The 15,316-nt window shown below is 54.2% G+C and overlaps 2 protein-coding genes across 2 annotated transcripts; both read right to left on the bottom strand.

Moving 5' to 3' along the window:
- Positions 1-4,228: 4,228 nt before the first annotated feature.
- On the bottom strand, positions 4,229-7,725 carry QC761_118990 (uncharacterized protein). Its single transcript, XM_062875184.1, has 2 exons — positions 5,312-7,725; positions 4,229-4,944 (listed from the first exon to the last, which is right to left on the bottom strand). Exons 1-2 carry the CDS (start codon positions 7,210-7,212, stop codon positions 4,761-4,763), a joined length of 2,085 nt encoding a protein of 694 aa, XP_062738423.1. The 5' UTR covers positions 7,213-7,725; the 3' UTR covers positions 4,229-4,760.
- A 1,334-nt stretch (positions 7,726-9,059) lies between these two features.
- On the bottom strand, positions 9,060-14,581 carry QC761_118980 (uncharacterized protein). The gene is made up of 2 exons (XM_062875183.1): positions 13,642-14,581; positions 9,060-13,577 (listed from the first exon to the last, which is right to left on the bottom strand). The coding sequence occupies exons 1-2, from the start codon at positions 14,082-14,084 to the stop codon at positions 10,589-10,591; spliced, it is 3,432 nt and encodes a 1,143-aa protein (XP_062738422.1). The 5' UTR covers positions 14,085-14,581; the 3' UTR covers positions 9,060-10,588.
- Positions 14,582-15,316: the final 735 nt, after the last annotated feature.

The raw sequence follows: 15,316 nt of genomic DNA, 5'->3' as shown, positions 1-15,316 counted from the left end.
GACTCTTCTGGCTCGGGATTATTGCCGGCAGTCTTCAGCTTGCTTTGTAGATGCGTGTTTCTGATTATCTATGTCCCTGTACCATGGGCGTGACTGTGGCAGACGCCGCTGTCCTCGTCTGTTTCAGTGGAACCAAACTGTCGGGAGGGACATGGTATGTATTGTTCACGTCGCCGAACTTGGCAGGCGTATGGTTTCAAGATTGAGAGGACAGCGTGTTGATTTATCGAGGGAAGGGTGCCCACAGGTGGCCGAGGCAAGATGGGTTGTCTGGCAGGAGTGTTGATGAAGTGACATCCCTTTCACATGGTGTTGATACATGTTGATACCATAAGTTGATCAGAATTTGAGGGTATCATGAGTCAAATAATATTATCGTAATAGTTCCCTGAGCCCCACGCCGAACTTTTCTCTCTCATCCCCTTCTCATGTCCCCCAGCCACCAAGCAACGCCAGTAAGAAGCAATCCTCCCCCCCAAAGCCACCAGATAAGAATATCAAAATCACAAGCACATGTCCAACTTTTACATAACCCCTACACCGCCATTGATGCCCCCATTGTATTATACAGTTTTGGTGATCGAGCCAGCTCTCTATAGGCAAGGTGTACCGCAAGTTCCGCAGGCTCGACCCTCGATGACCCAGGTCTCGAGGCCCTTGGCCGCACATGTAGGGCAACGGACACCGGGAAACTAGCAGAACGGTCAGACAGATGATTCACCCTGGATTATCGGGCTATCTTTGATCTTTCTTACCAGTCCCTGATCGATGTTATCTGATGGTTGAGAAACAGTCATCTGGCAGACTGGCGACTGACCACTTGTGATAGACATGGTGAAGGGTGAGGCGACTGTAGGCTTTTGAAGTGTTGCGGTCGTCTCTCTGAGGAAGCTATGGGTCTAGAGGTTGTAATGACAAAGTTTCAGAGCGTGAGCGTCCGGAATTGAGCGAGTCTCGAGTGCTAGAGATGGGATGAAGTTTCGAAGTGAGGACGATATATGGCTGTTGTGCCTGAGATGTGACAGATGGCCAAAGAGGATGTTGTAGATACTTATACTTTTGTGTCCGATGGCGTCAACGTCACAAGCTCCTAGGTTGGGTGTCGAACGAGGCTAACAGCAGGGGGGGACAAGAAACGAAGCAGCTCGGCTATCACCAACGATTGTCGTCAGTCTCTTGGATTCGAGGCGTTCAGGAACACAACGGGAACTCGTCGTCTGATCGCCGGTGAGTTTCCGGTGGAAGAATACGGGGACTTGCAGATAGCATGCTAGAGTTCTAGGTGCCAGTTGGGTTGCCTTGCCTTTTGATAGTCACAGGTGGATTGGTTCCACCGAGGGGTGGGAGTCAAGAAGTGACATCGTTGCTCTAGTACAAACAAAGAACAGGGAGAGGGGAAGAAAAAAAGGAATGGCTTTCGAAGCCCCACAAATCGACGGGTAGCAAGGGGAGAAGATGGCAGACCCTGATGAGCCCCGATCTCTCGGCCGTTGTTGCGGATGGTGCCGGTTCAGCCACCATTACGCACACCTTACCACACTCTACACTACCCACGATTCAAAGATATACCAGGATTGCAAAGGCAGACCAGGGAATACGCTCCGGGCCGACTTTGTGGGCACCCAGTACAAGCACAGCACAGCACAGTCCAAGCCCAGGGCAATGGATACTCATCGTGGTTGCTCGTGGTGTCTCTCAAACGGTGTCGGACCGCGTGATAGCATAGGAGGTGCATACTTGGGACATCAAGTGGCCCCGCCCAGCCCAGGCTGTTGATTTCAGGTATTTACGCAGGTTGTTTGCATATTGACCCGTTAGCGTCCGAGTGCCTGATCGCAGAATGCCTGCAACAAGCCGCGGGTGGCAGCTGGTAAAAGCATGGGAGTTGTGATAGCTCCGATTCGGTTCGATGCGTCGTTCGTTTCCCATGTTTTCGTTCCGTTGACAGCCGTTTGAAAATAAAAGACAAAAGCATAAGTTCGGTGAGCAATCGGCTGTCGGCCGTTGGTTTCCGCCTGTGCCACATCCGGTGGCCCAGGTCCCGTTCGTTCTTTGCCTCCGTCTTCTGTCATGTTTGACCAGGGCAAGCAGACGGATGGTGGTGAGAGGTCATATCGTCGGTTCTGTGCCCCGCCGTTTGAAAAGCCCTCTGCCCTCTCCTTCCTCCCCCTCTAGTCACGTATGGTCTTCTGAGTAGCGCTCAGACAGATTCCATGGTCACACTGTGATTTGTGCATGCGCAGGTCGACGACAAGAAGTCGTCACGGAACTGGGGTAAGTATCATCAGCGCTCTGCCCCCCCTGTGCGCTGCTGGGCTGGTGAGACATCCAGGCTGCGTCTGGCCAATCAGCGCCTTGTGAGGGACGCAAGAAACACCCGGATCGACAGCCACCAGTGATTTGCTGGGACTTCAAGGGTTCCCCATCGCTGCAAATCATCACGATCTCGGCACCGCATCGCTGATGAGCTGCGAATGCCATCTGTGAGATCGATTCCATCTCACTTGGGCCCCTCCGATGCTCTTGGCTGCAGAGAAACTACTCTTCTTCAGTGCTTTTCTGGGAGATATCCGGGTAAGAAACACCGCAGACCCCCACTGGCCAAGCTGACCTGGCGGTGATCATTGCCGCGCCTCGCGCAGGCACGACCTACATGCCTGGTGGTAAATCCCGACATGTGCTACGCTTGGGGACTTCAAGACACCATAACCAGCTGGAGACGGTGCAAAGCAGGACAGAGACTCGAACTTTGTATCACAGTCCCATAGCATAGACACCAGACAACGGAAACCTGCGTTTGTTACCACGCCGTCCACGATGGAGGCTTTTGTGGCCTGATATCAGGTTGGTTTGCGATGCAATCGACAGTCCTGCCTGGCGGTGAAAGGGTCGTCGATTCCCTCTCACTCAGCACTTTACGCAACCAGCCGGTAATCTCGCGTGGGGCATATGATTGTGGTGGCGGACTGGAGCTTGATCTTTTGTTTTGTTTTCTCGTTGCTTATGCGAGACAGCAGTTGATAAGCTCGTCTCCGGCCGGCCAGAAATGATGGCTCACCTACAACCACCAGCTGTGCGATAACCAACTCGACGTGGACAGCCGCCGTTGACACCGAAATCCCGAAATCTTCAGAGCGAGGAATGTTCTCTGGCCGTTCACATCAACCCTTCCCACATTTTTCGGGTCACACAAAAGTAACTACCCCCGAGAACCGGAACCCCCCCCCTCCCGCTTTTCCCTGCTCTTCTGTACTGGGCAGACCACGAAACAGCGCCACGAGGGCATCACAGGGAAGTGTTCCTCGGGTACTGCACGCTAGGTCATGCAAAGCTTGTTACACAGCGGACGCTGTCAGCCAGTGCTTCTACGGGCGAGGGTAACATGAGCCAGACTGTCGGGAACGAATGAGAACTCGCGGAATGGCTCCCTGTTGCAGTTGTGTCTTGTCTGTCACCCTTTTTACCTTGCAACGCCGAGGCGTCGCTTGCTGTTGTTGACAAGAGAATCGATACTACCACCCAGACAGACAAAGGCACAAGATTCGAAAATACCTCCTATCCATCATGTAGGTACATCTACCCTCTACATTTTACCGTGTGCTAGCTATCTTGGACAGCGCCCGGGTCGCAGTAGCAAATTGCTAATCATCTGCCTTGCCTGTGCTTGCACCCTCACCGCCGGTCATTCTGCACATATTGGCTCGAAACTCCTCCAGGTGGTCAGTGAGGTGCTTCCACCTGGCCCCCTCAACGTTGTGCCACCCTTAGCGGGAGTAGGCTCCGTGGCATCATCCCGCTTGCAAACAACGGTGTTGAGATATCTCTCATTTGGGCGCGGGAGGCAAATGACAGAAATAATGAGGCGGTCTAGATTGGGCTCTGGGGTCTTACGAAGCCGTGGTGACAGGATGACTAGCAGACTTCTTCCTTGTGTATTCATGCCACGACAGATCCGTGTGTACATACGCGGAAACTGTTGCCTTGACATATACGACCCATCACCTATCATACCTATCACTGCTCGAAACCATCCCACAGAGGCTAGTTGGGACGGGATACACGGTGGATACTGGGACAGGAAACACGGTAGATACTCTGTCGCAGCTGGAAACCATACCACGGAGACAACAGTTGGGATGAACGAGATGCTTGATACCAATCAGTATGCCACAAGTGCAAGAGTACACAAAAAAATATTCAAGACGCAACGTTGACGCCATGCAAATCTCGGTTTTGCTTTGCCTGTTATGTCCTGTCCTAACTAAACAAGAACGTCTGTAATAACAACTTTGATGGGGTATCCTATTCCAAAAGCTTTTCCTCCTTATCCATTCCATCCAAGGCTCCCATTGCGAGCTCATCCCATATAGAAGTAGTAAAAAAAAATATGGTAAATAAATAAACGACAACACCAGATCACCAAATCGCCAACTCCATCCGCTTTGATAAAAATGATAAAATGCCTAGTCAAGTGGATATAACGACGAAACAACGCCCGCTTCGCTGGGAAAAAAAGGGGGGAAAAGAGAAACTTGCCCTCCATGCTAAAAATTGATGAGAAGGGAATGCTAACCCCCTGAAAACAACAAAACATACGCCAGGATATCTATGCTTCGCTTGCTTGCTTGCCTTGGTGTTAAAAAAAAAAGAAAAAATATGGTATATATGCCAGCAGAAATGAATGAGATGGTGCAAGATGGCCTCCGGAGTCACACATTCGGCGGCGTGTGTTTCCCCCCCCGGACAGTTGAGGGTGTTGATTACGCAGGCGTCTCAGCCCGAAAAACCTTCTCAACCTTGACCAACAACTTCGCGTGCTCCGTCTTTCGACGAGTCTTGGACAGCAGGTCAATACACCGGTACCCGGTCTGCAGCCTGTCAAGGCGGATGCAGGCCCAAGCCATCAGGTTGTCGCGGATGGAGGAGCTGTCCTCTACTTTGAATCTGTACGCGTGTTGCTGTTAGCCACTGCTTGTAATAAAAGGACACAGACGGGCGGGATGAGAAGCGGTGTGGTTTCCGGAACGGAGCGGGAGGCGGTTGTCCATTGCGTGACCTGACGGCAAGGCGGTCAGAAGCAAAGAAAATTATTTTTTTTCTCGTCTTCCGTATGCCCCCCGTCTGTCGTTCGTCTCGCCGGTTCCCGCTCCGCCCAGCCTCTCCCGGACTTGTTCTGGCCTCATTCTGCGCTGCACAATTCCGAACGCGCCCGGCTTCCGTGATGTGCAAAGGACAACGGCCGGCCAGTACGGAAAGCCGCAGAGGAAAATTCCTCTCCTTCGGTTTCCCCCGAGAGAAAGAAAAAGCGTACCTGACAAAACTCAAGCCCTCAATCACATCCTTCACCTCAAAAAAGTCCAACGACTTGCTGTCATACCCCCAGTCAGGATTATCTGTCTCCGCCACCACCGTCTCCTTGACCAAATCCTGATTCCCCCCCTTTTGCTTCTCCACATGCAGCTCAACCTTCACCATCGGCCTGAATTTCCTATCCCCCATCACCCCTACCCCGCCTAACTGCCTCCTGTCCCGCGGTAAGGGAAGTACCTGCCCTGCCAGGACGGTAATTCGCAAATCCAATGTTCGCCTGGGGATGTCCTCCACGTCAACGTTTTCGTCACTCAACAGTCCTGGGGGCTTCAACACCCAGCCGTGAGTGTTCGCAAACATGGCGTCGTTGATCATCATCCCTTCGTCGGTGCGCTGCCAGTTCATGGCTACCATTTGGACCCCCCTTCTCCAGTGGAAAGAGGGGTCGGGGTTGCTGCTGTCTACGCGGAGACCCTTGGGGTATATCCTCATGAAGAAGTCGCGGTTGTGTGAGAGGAGAGTTCGGATTTTGGTAGCGTCGTGAGCCAAGGCGTGGAAGCAGTCTTCGCTGAGGCTGAAGATATGGGATGGGGTGCGGGAGTGGAGGGACTGGTGGTCGTCAAAGTGCTCGCTGTGGGTGTAGATCGCCAGGTCGGCCAGGGGCTTGGTAATGGGCGGTTTGGCTCTGATGGAGCTGATTCCGAGCTTCCTCCCGCGCTCAATCTCGTCTTCGACTTGCTTGTCAGATATGCGCTTGACTTTGATGAGGATTTTGTTGTAGAGTTCGTTGAGCCTTGGTTGTTGTGTAATGTGGTCGATGTGATCGAATGGCTTGTCGAGGAGGTAGCCGTCCCACTCTTCTTTCATGATTTGGACCATCATCTCTTGGTGTTCCTTGTCGGCGCCAACTTCGAGGGAGACAATGATGGGCAGGGGGTTCCTTTGGAACGCGGTTTCGCGGACGGCGATGCAGACTTCGCGGAAGCTGATCATGGAGGTCATGGTGCCGTGGTGGTGGACGACGGGCTCACCGTTGAATTTGTCCTCCTTGGAGCGAGAGGAGGCCCGGGATCGGCTTCCGACGAGGTCTCGCGGATCGAGGGTGGTAGAGCTTTCTCGCGTTTCTAGAGTTGAAAAGGTGGTTTGGGCGGCACTTGGACTCCGGCTGTGCTTGGATTCGAGCGATGAGAAGGCGCTTTGGGGGGCGCTAGGGCTACGGCTGTGTCTGCTCATGAGGGCATCGAGCCTTTCAGCGGCAATCCGCGGTATTGAGTTTGATGAAAACTGACGCCGGTGTTCCATTTGTGGCGATTTGGAGGGCGTTCGGGAGGTACTACGGGAGTGGGGATTGTTCCAGACGTCAATCTCTATGCAACGGCAACCGTTGCTGAGAACCTCGCGATAGGCATCAGCCGTGCTGTTGGACGAGAGCTGATTACCATCCAGATATGTGTTATGGCTGCTGCTAATGAAGTAGTTGCTGATCGGTTTTGAGGCGTCTAATTCCTCATGCCTCCTCACAGCAGACCACGCGGACTCATTTTGACTCCATACCCAAAAGAAGTCTTGGAAAGAGTACGACTCTTGGGTCAACGGCTCCACCCACAAGGCGCCTTGTGTTCCCTTGAGAAAGGCCTCGAACTTTTCTCTTCTTAGTGTCTTTTCGGACCCTCGTGCGATGTTGTAGACGTAGAGGATGTGTCTTCTGATGGAGTCATGGCAGGTAAAATGCGGGCGTATATTTCCACCCATCCCAGCCGACATAAGGGCAGCTTGGAGCATGGCCGATCTCCCCTGACTTGGAGCTCCGCGTCGAAGGGTTGTCATTCTGCGAATAAAGTTCCCCTTGCCCTTTTTCTTGGGCGGCTCTTCTCGCCCGAACTGCAGTCCCACGCCATGCATTAGCCTCCTGCCTGGTAGTATTTCCCAACGGCTTACCAAGAACAAGAACGGCACAGACTTACCCTTATGCAAAACATTTTGCCTGGCGATTGCCAACGGGCAAAACCCGCCGTCTGAAAATACACACGCCTCTCGGATTCGCGGTCAAAGGGTCGCTGCAGTCACGGTTCGTGGTGGATGGAGGCCTATGGCTATCGACACATTGGCTCGCCTGTGAGGCTGGGGGATTGCGGCAGCCAAAGCTAGCCCAGCCGCAGAGTTGGTAGGCGTAGCCAACGATATACGGGTATGTACAGCGAGGGTTGGGATGGAGGGAAGAAGAGGTGTGAGTGAGAGCCTCGAGCCATGAAGAAAAATAAGGACGAGGCGGCGCCTTTCTTTTGGGGAAGGGTGGTAGAGGATAAGCAAAACGGGGGCAGGGATGTCAGCAGTACCGAAGACCAAGCGGAGCCTTGTCCCGCACCAGGAGCTCGCTGCCGCCAATGGGTCCACGAGGAATGCCCCGCCCTCGGCTGATCGCTGTCCAACGACCACCACCACGAGTGGCCCGAAGATACGGTTCAGGGACAGCACCACACGACACGACGGCTTGACACAGGCCGTATCGCTTTGTAATCCATCCCTCCTCTGCCCAGAGCCGTCAGTTCTCAGCCAAGCATCACGGAGATGGCCCCAAAGCAGCATCGAGAGAGCTGCGTACCCGAATCCATCCCCAAAGTTGGCGGGCCTGGAGAACAAGGGCGTAACCGCGATCATGGCTGTGCAACAACTCGTTCAGAGGTGGGGAATCTTTGTGTCTCCAACACAGCAGCGTTCCCTTGTGGGCATTTGTTCACACGTTCTCCAACCATGTTGCTGACTTTTTCTCCAGATGGACCAGGACCACCTGTTCTGCCAGGGAGACCGCTGTCCCCCATCAGCCCTATCGAATCTCGTGCCCTTGGCTCAAGGACAGCCGACTGTTGTCCCGCATCTCCATCCGCTCGATTTCGATGCCTGTCGTGGCTGAGCTGCTGCCAGTCTGTTCGACCCCTTGGTTTAGAGTCTTTCTGGGGACACAGCATATTACATTAGCTGAGGTAACGTCACTCAAGCCTCAGCAAATTGAAACCGGCCCAGCCAAGCGCGGTAGAGAAATATCGTTGCGCTCTCTATAGCACTGTGCCGCTGGAATAAGGGGGCGAGTTCAAGCAAAACACATCATCAAATCAACATCGCAGTCGTCGCCGTGGTCGCCTTGGGCAGAAACAAGGCCAAAATGCTTGACCAAACCAACGGACCTCTCCATACCCAATCCAGCACTCTGACTTGCCAAACTACTGCTGTAGCAATCACCCACGCGGCGAATGACTACCCACACCAGAGGATGTGGTTCAAGTCGCCAACTCGGCCCAGTCCGCATACGCACAGCCTCCTCAGTTTTGGGGCACAGCAGACACCACGCAGGACCCAACCACACAACCGCAACGCAGCAGCTTCGGTCCTGTCCGGCTGGGCCTTGCATCAATTGCCTCACGTTCTTTTCCGCGGAATCCACCGTGTCTCCATCATCTGGACATCTCACAACACAACTGGGTTGGAGATGCCTGAGGAATATTATCCTCGAACCTGTTGATTCTTGTTACCCAAAGATTCCCACGGCTGGCTACACAAGCGAATACCACCCAAGAAAAGTACCATACAGTAGCGCAGCTGTAGGTAGCTCCCCCGCAAAGAGGACGAAAAGGAACGGGGCACGCACCGCCCTGCCGCAGTTGACGATCAACAACAAAAGCCGAAAGGAACGCCCCGCGGCCGCCATCACGGCCGGACCTTGTGGTGACCTGTAAACCCATCCGATCTTCGATGTATATCTGCAGCGCCTTCCGAACCTCAGACCCTCGAGCATCTGCAGCGGCATGCCACTTCCCTCCCCGGTGACACATGTCACAACTGAAAAGTCCGTCTACTATCTACTCAGATCTACCGGTGTGTACTCCAGCAAGGGTTCGCCTAGTAACCCGTCGAATCTAGAGTAGAGAGGGAAGCTTTTAACAGGAGATAATGACGTCTGTTGTCGAACCCAACCCCAAAGATAATCTTTAGACAAGCAGCACAGCCTCGGAGCAGCCTCACCTGCATATAGGTTCTCCACTCCAACGCATATTCAGGGTAGTCAGGTACCAAACCCTCCGCTCCCCCACCACGACCCTGACATTTGACTCAACCACAGAACCCAAACTTGGATTCTCCGGAACGGACGGCGTACTGACCTCTGTCTGGATATGTGACTGTTGCCATCTTCTCGCCGGGATACGCCGGCGGGCCGCTTTGAAACCGACGAGAGAAACATGACACAAGTCTCCCACAAATGATATACCTGGTGACAGGTGGTAAGTAATGGCGACAGTGGGTTCAGCAATCTCACTCTATCATGGTCCTCCATCTAGCTCTCTCTTCCGTACGTTCTTTCGCTCAACTTTCCCATCCCTCGCCCCCCCTTCTCCCGTACGCCAGTCACCCCTGACACCGGAGACACCGAAAGAACGTTGCTCACCACCCATACACACCACATCTGGAAACAAACATGCAGGAACTCTCCCCAATTTGGAACACCCATCCACACACCACCATCACCGCATAAGCAACACGCTGACCCGAAAACTTGGTAACCCGCGCCCATTGGGCAAGTCATCTTTGCAACTGGCTACCCCTAAGCATCCCCCACTCTCACCACACACACAGAAGCAGAACACAGGCAAAGAACAAAGTGATCACATCTCCAAAATGTCTCTTATTCTCCCCCTCAACAACCCCACGCATATACGGGGGTTGGAGGGTACACGAATATGTATATAAATAATACAAGCCAAGTCCCCCTCCCCCTCTCCCTCTCCCTCAATCACCACCACACTGCTGGGCCAGACCAAACCACCTCGATCCAGAAATCCCCTTCAAGATTTTCTTTTTTTTTATATATAAAAAAAGAAAACGTCCGTCCCTCCCTTTGTGAACCAAACTCTCCCCTATTCCAACTTCCAACTGGGTATAAATGTATGCTTTCTCTCCTTCCCTACCCCTTAAACAAAATAAAACAAAAGCGCCACTCCCAACAAAAATAAAAATCCGTAAAATGTGCAAATATGTTTCCATGGTAAATGTACAATAATTCCTACACAGCCTTATTCAAGCCGGTATTAGAAGTTAACAAGTTGCAAGGAAATGCCTGACGGAAAAGTTCGCGGATAGCGATGTGTGATGTGGATGTTCATAATGACGACTGCGACATTCGTCAGTCGAAAAAAAGAAGGAAGCGCCGTCTATGCGGGATATCATGATAAAAAACGACAACGCTAGGAAATAATCATGTGTGTGTGTGTGTGTGTGCCCGCTCACATCATCCCCAAATAGGGGCGTTGCGATAGGCGGGCGAGTTGTAGCTATGCAACACTCGGTAGGGAGGTTTTGGTCCATACGAGTTTTGCAAGCTCATGCTGCGCTTGCGATAATGTCCTCGTGGCAGCTGGGGGTAAGATGCATCTTGGTACCACTGCCCAGCCGAGGCATCAAGCTGACTCCGGCTCCAGGTGCTGGCCGGGGTGTGTTGCTGTTGCGCATACCGCGGTTCATACACTGGCTTGGAGGTTGCTGTGTAGCCGTTGGACATGGAGGGAGGATGTCCAGCTTGTGGCCGTCTTGCGAACTGGTTCCACTCATCGTGACTGGCCCGGTGCCTCAAGGGCTGCTGCTGCTGACTGGACCGCATCTGCCATGGCTGAGCACTGCTAGGGCGCTTGATGACATCCTCTTCGTGCTCCTGGACTGAGCTGAGTGAGCCCCGCCTGCTGCCACCATTCATCGATGTGTATGAAGGCTGGCGGGAAAGTCCGCCGTACTCAGACTGAACTTCCCAGGCGGGGGGCCTGTTGCTCGACTGACGGAATGCGGAAAGGCGGCGGGGATCCATTGTGGGTGCAGCAGAGGGCAGAGCCGCGTCCGGAATCATTCCTTGCTGGTATGATGGGTAGCTGCGAATGCTCTCCCTGCTGGGCTTCCTCGAGAGGGATTGAGCAGCAGGATAGCTCTGAATGCTCTCGCGGCTGGCCGTGCGGTGAAGACTCGAGTTGGATGACTGTGATCGTAAGGGCGGTGGCACGCGGAGGGACATCTGGCGCCTCGTCGCCATACTAACCGGAGGTGGTGTGTTGGTCTTGCTGCTCATGGACATCGCCTTGGCGAGTGGGCTAGGAAGCAAGGGTGATGGAAGCGAAGCAAGCAGTTCGGTGTGCGCGATGGCATACCTCGTATCCTCCTGGTCCTCGTCTGGGGGCGAGTAGATGACTGCACGACCACCCACCAGAGCATCAAGTGTCGCTTCGTGAGAGTGCCTAGGCGAGCTGTTGGCAAATTCAGAAACAAGCCGTGGCCTGCCATCCACGCTCCTTCGGTTCTCCAAACTCTGCCGAGCTGCTACAGGCTTCCGCACGATGGGCTTCTTCGGCATAACTTGCGAGGCGACGTGCGCAATGTGCGTGGGCACAGAGTGCATAGTTTGCCTCCACGAACTCTCCTTTGCGCTGTGCTCTGCTCCTGATTCAGCAGTAGCAGGAGGCTTCTGAGTCGTGTGAAGGGCATCGAGACTAGCCTCCATGCTTCCAACACTGAAAATGGTCTTGAGAGTATCCAAACTGGCTCGAGGCCTCAGTGCCAGCCTCTTGGTCGTTATGGGAAACCTGCCATTGTGCTCCTGAAGCTTGCTTTCCACCTCTCTCGGTATCGACGGAATGGCGTTCTGCTCAACAGCATGTGTCGCATGGGCTTCCAGTGGGCCAGCTGCAGAGCGACGAGCACTGCTTAGGAGTCTCTGGAGTCTGTTGGGTTTCTGAGGCTTGGTCCCAATGCTCAAGGTAGAGTTGTCAGACTTTGACGATTTGGCACTGACAGGAGTGGGGACAGATTCGGGAGACGCTGGTCCGCGATCACGAGATCGGAGGTTCTTGATTGGAGTCAGAGAAAGCGGCGCCCTAGAGTTTCCCGCTCTGTTGAGGCTACTCTCCGGAGCTAGATTGCTGGTGGAGCGGCTCGATTGTCTGGCAGACCTTGGATTGGGCGACGGACCCGGGCTCTCGCGGCGAGCATCTTTCGGAGGTACTGGAGGAGGCGGTGCTTCTCTCGGTGGTGCTATGACATAGGCGGGCACAATCTGCTCCCGCTCATCGGACCTGACTGAGCTGCTCCGGCGGTTTGCTTCCGACCGGCCCTCAAGCGAGCGCATGCTCTCCTTCTTAGAAGGTTGATCCTTCGCCTTGAAGGAGCGGAGAGAAACATTTGAGCTATAGCCGGAATCGGCTTTTGTCAATGGCTTGTGCGGGGATTCGGGGGAGGGGCTCGTTGTCGAGATGAATCCGCTGTCGCTTCTGGACAGAGCCTTGGTCGGAGTGACTTGAGATGGCTTTGCACTGGGATCCAGACGAACATCCAGAATCTCGGCAGCTGCAATCTCCGACAGAACATCATCCTCGAACAATGAATCCTCCTGGGCGGTATGCTTGGATGTGGTCTGCAGTCGCGGGCTTGCCGGAGGAGATAAACGGATAGAGAGCGGGCTAATGTTGACCTCCTTCAAGTACTGTCGAGTGCTCGTGACAGAGACGCCGTCAGAGACAACGCTTGTCTGCTGGCTTACAACGGTGGTGGTGGTGGTGTGACTGAGCCCCGCAGCAGCTGGCTGTTGTGTAGGTGGTATTGCAGCGGTGGTGGTGTTTGTCGTGCTGCTCTGGTCCGAAGCTGTCGTGTTGGCAAAGTAGTCATCATCTCCCCCCAACTTGAACCGACTTCCACCTTTTCTCTCCACCTCCGGACTCGAAGGGCTGGCGGGCCCGTTTGTGATACGCAAAGAACCCAACTTATAACCACCAATTGACTGATAATCTTCCTCGCGCGGCGTTACCGCTCTGGGAATCGACTCGACATCATCAATCCGAGGCGGCATAGAAACGATTCCATCTCGGTACGAGTCGAAAGACGGTTGCCTGGACAAACTTGGGGTAGGAGGGTGACTATATCGTGGATTGAATCTCGGTTGTCCGGGAACGCTGCGCATCGAATTTGCTCGGGTAGCAACGCCTGGCGTTTGGATGATGGATCTTCGTCGAACAGGCATATAGAGCGAGACTTCCGAGTTGGCACGGGTGACCGAGGTGCTCGGAGGGTTCGTCGGATTGGAGCTCTTCAACGTGGTCTCAGTGACAACCGTCATCCGGTTCTCTGACATGGTCGTCGCATGTTCAAGCCCTGGTTCTTCGACGAGATTCAACAAACGCTTAGCCTCATATGACGTCAAGTTATAGTTCCAAGATGTCCGGGTCCTAGGTTCGGATGACCACCTGTACAGACAGATGTTAGCAAAGACTTTCAAGACCCAACAATCGCCACAGACACAGAACATACTCCTCAGGCTCAGGCGGCCCATAGTATGCGACTGCCGACTCATACGTCAACGAGTTGGCCCTGTTCATCAGATCCACCATCCTCGATCCCGACCCAATACTGTCCCGATGGTCAGCGTCAGGCACAACCTGGGTTGACCTCACGCGGAACAGGCTTCTTCGTTTGGATTCCTGCTGCAGAGCTGGGACTGATGTGAACGAGGCACTGCGGCCGTTGCGTGTCTGGGCAGTGTCGGCCTGGTCAAAAACCGATGAGGTTGGGGTAGAGACTGGCGAGGGAGAAGACAATGGAGGATCTGGCAGTGGGCGGTTGGAGTATCTCTTGGGATTATTTGAGGAGCCGCTGGGGCTCAACAGACCGGCTGTGGCATGATTGTTGGTTTTTGGCTTGGACAGCTTCTGGGAATACCTCCGGGCTGTCTCAGTGGACTGGGCGTTTCCCATGGTGCCAGGAGTGGGCTATGGGGCAGTAGCCCACCGAGGGTCGACGGCAAGAGTGTTGCTAGGCGGATATTGCGGGTGCCATGCCGTTCCAATGCTGTGTGGTCCAGGAGTGATGTGCCGCGGTGAGGTGCTCGGGGGCTATGGGACAGCAATCAAGTCAAGACACGGGGCGAGAGCAGCCGGCTGTCGGGTTGGGAATAATTCGGAAACGGGGGGCGGGTGGACGGGTGGGAAGGAAAGGAAAAAGCTGAACTGAAGGAAACCGAGATGAACAGCCACACAAATGGGCCCAGCAGAAACCAGCCTGCCCTGGCTCAAAGGATGGCGTGTTTCCTGGGGGTTGCTGGGCCTCTCGCTCTGGCGAGGCTGGAAGAATCCGAGACGTATAGTAGACGTCGAAACACGACTGGAAGAAGGCAAGAAGATGGGGAGCAGGACAAGAGAGGGACTGGATGGGGCGCCGGGATGGGCGCGCGCGGTTGCTTTGTAGATGTAACAAGTCTTGGTTGTTACATGAGGTGCATGCGCCTGAGCCAGGGAACCCTCCCTTCTGTCCAGGGAGCACAGGAGCAAGAAAGCGGGGCTGCCCAGAGCAGGACGTGCGCCAGCTCCATCGTTGAGAGATCGATCCAGTTGACATCCGGGGCCCGGCCTACAGGCGTCTCGTCCTGCACCCGCCAACCTCCTCCAGCTTCGGTCCGGCTGCGCGGTGAGAAAGGGCATGTTCAAGTCTGTCGTATATTTGACAGATGGGCGTGGATGGCAGGGTGCAGCTCCAGATTCAGTGCCCGCATCCTGGTGCCCTTGCACCTGTTCCTGCTGCCACCATAAAGCCTGATTTGTCCCTTGCAATGATACACGACGTACCAAACAAGACGGGTGGCCGGACAGCCAATGAGTCGAACAACATAATCTATTCTCTCTTGCTCTACAGTGTCTACATACCATGAAGACCAGGCCTGAACAGCCCAAGATCAGGACTCGGTGAAGCGGGGTCCTTCAGTGTTGGCGATATCTGTTTCAGATGGGAGAGCTCCGGAAATCCACAGTCGTGCCGTCTTTGCATGTCTCAATTGGGCACTGTTGAGGACCTTATCCCAGTGAGCCTGCCCCAAAATGGCTTCGACGTCTGCCTCCGGTCAGTTGGCCAATTCCCGCTACATCGCCGGCCATCTCACAAGATGACAGCGCAATTTTATACGGCGAGATCTCTTGGCACGAGGTGAGGACAG

The sequence above is a fragment of the Podospora bellae-mahoneyi genome, assembly GCF_035222275.1.
Source record: "Podospora bellae-mahoneyi strain CBS 112042 chromosome 1 map unlocalized CBS112042p_1, whole genome shotgun sequence".
Taxonomy (NCBI): Eukaryota; Fungi; Ascomycota; class Sordariomycetes; order Sordariales; family Podosporaceae; genus Podospora; species Podospora bellae-mahoneyi.
This window is presented reverse-complemented; position numbering and strand designations above follow the sequence as displayed.

Coding starts and splice junctions, on each gene's coding strand:
- QC761_118990 (XM_062875184.1), bottom strand. CDS start 7,212: ATGCATGGCGTGGGACTGCAGTTCGGGCGAGAAGAGCCGCCCAAGAAA. Junction 4,945..5,311: donor GAGGGCTTGAGTTTTGTCAG/GTACGCTTTTTC, acceptor ACACGCGTACAG/ATTCAAAGTAGAGGACAGCT.
- QC761_118980 (XM_062875183.1), bottom strand. CDS start 14,084: ATGGGAAACGCCCAGTCCACTGAGACAGCCCGGAGGTATTCCCAGAAG. Junction 13,578..13,641: donor GGGCCGCCTGAGCCTGAGGA/GTATGTTCTGTG, acceptor CTGTCTGTACAG/GTGGTCATCCGAACCTAGGA.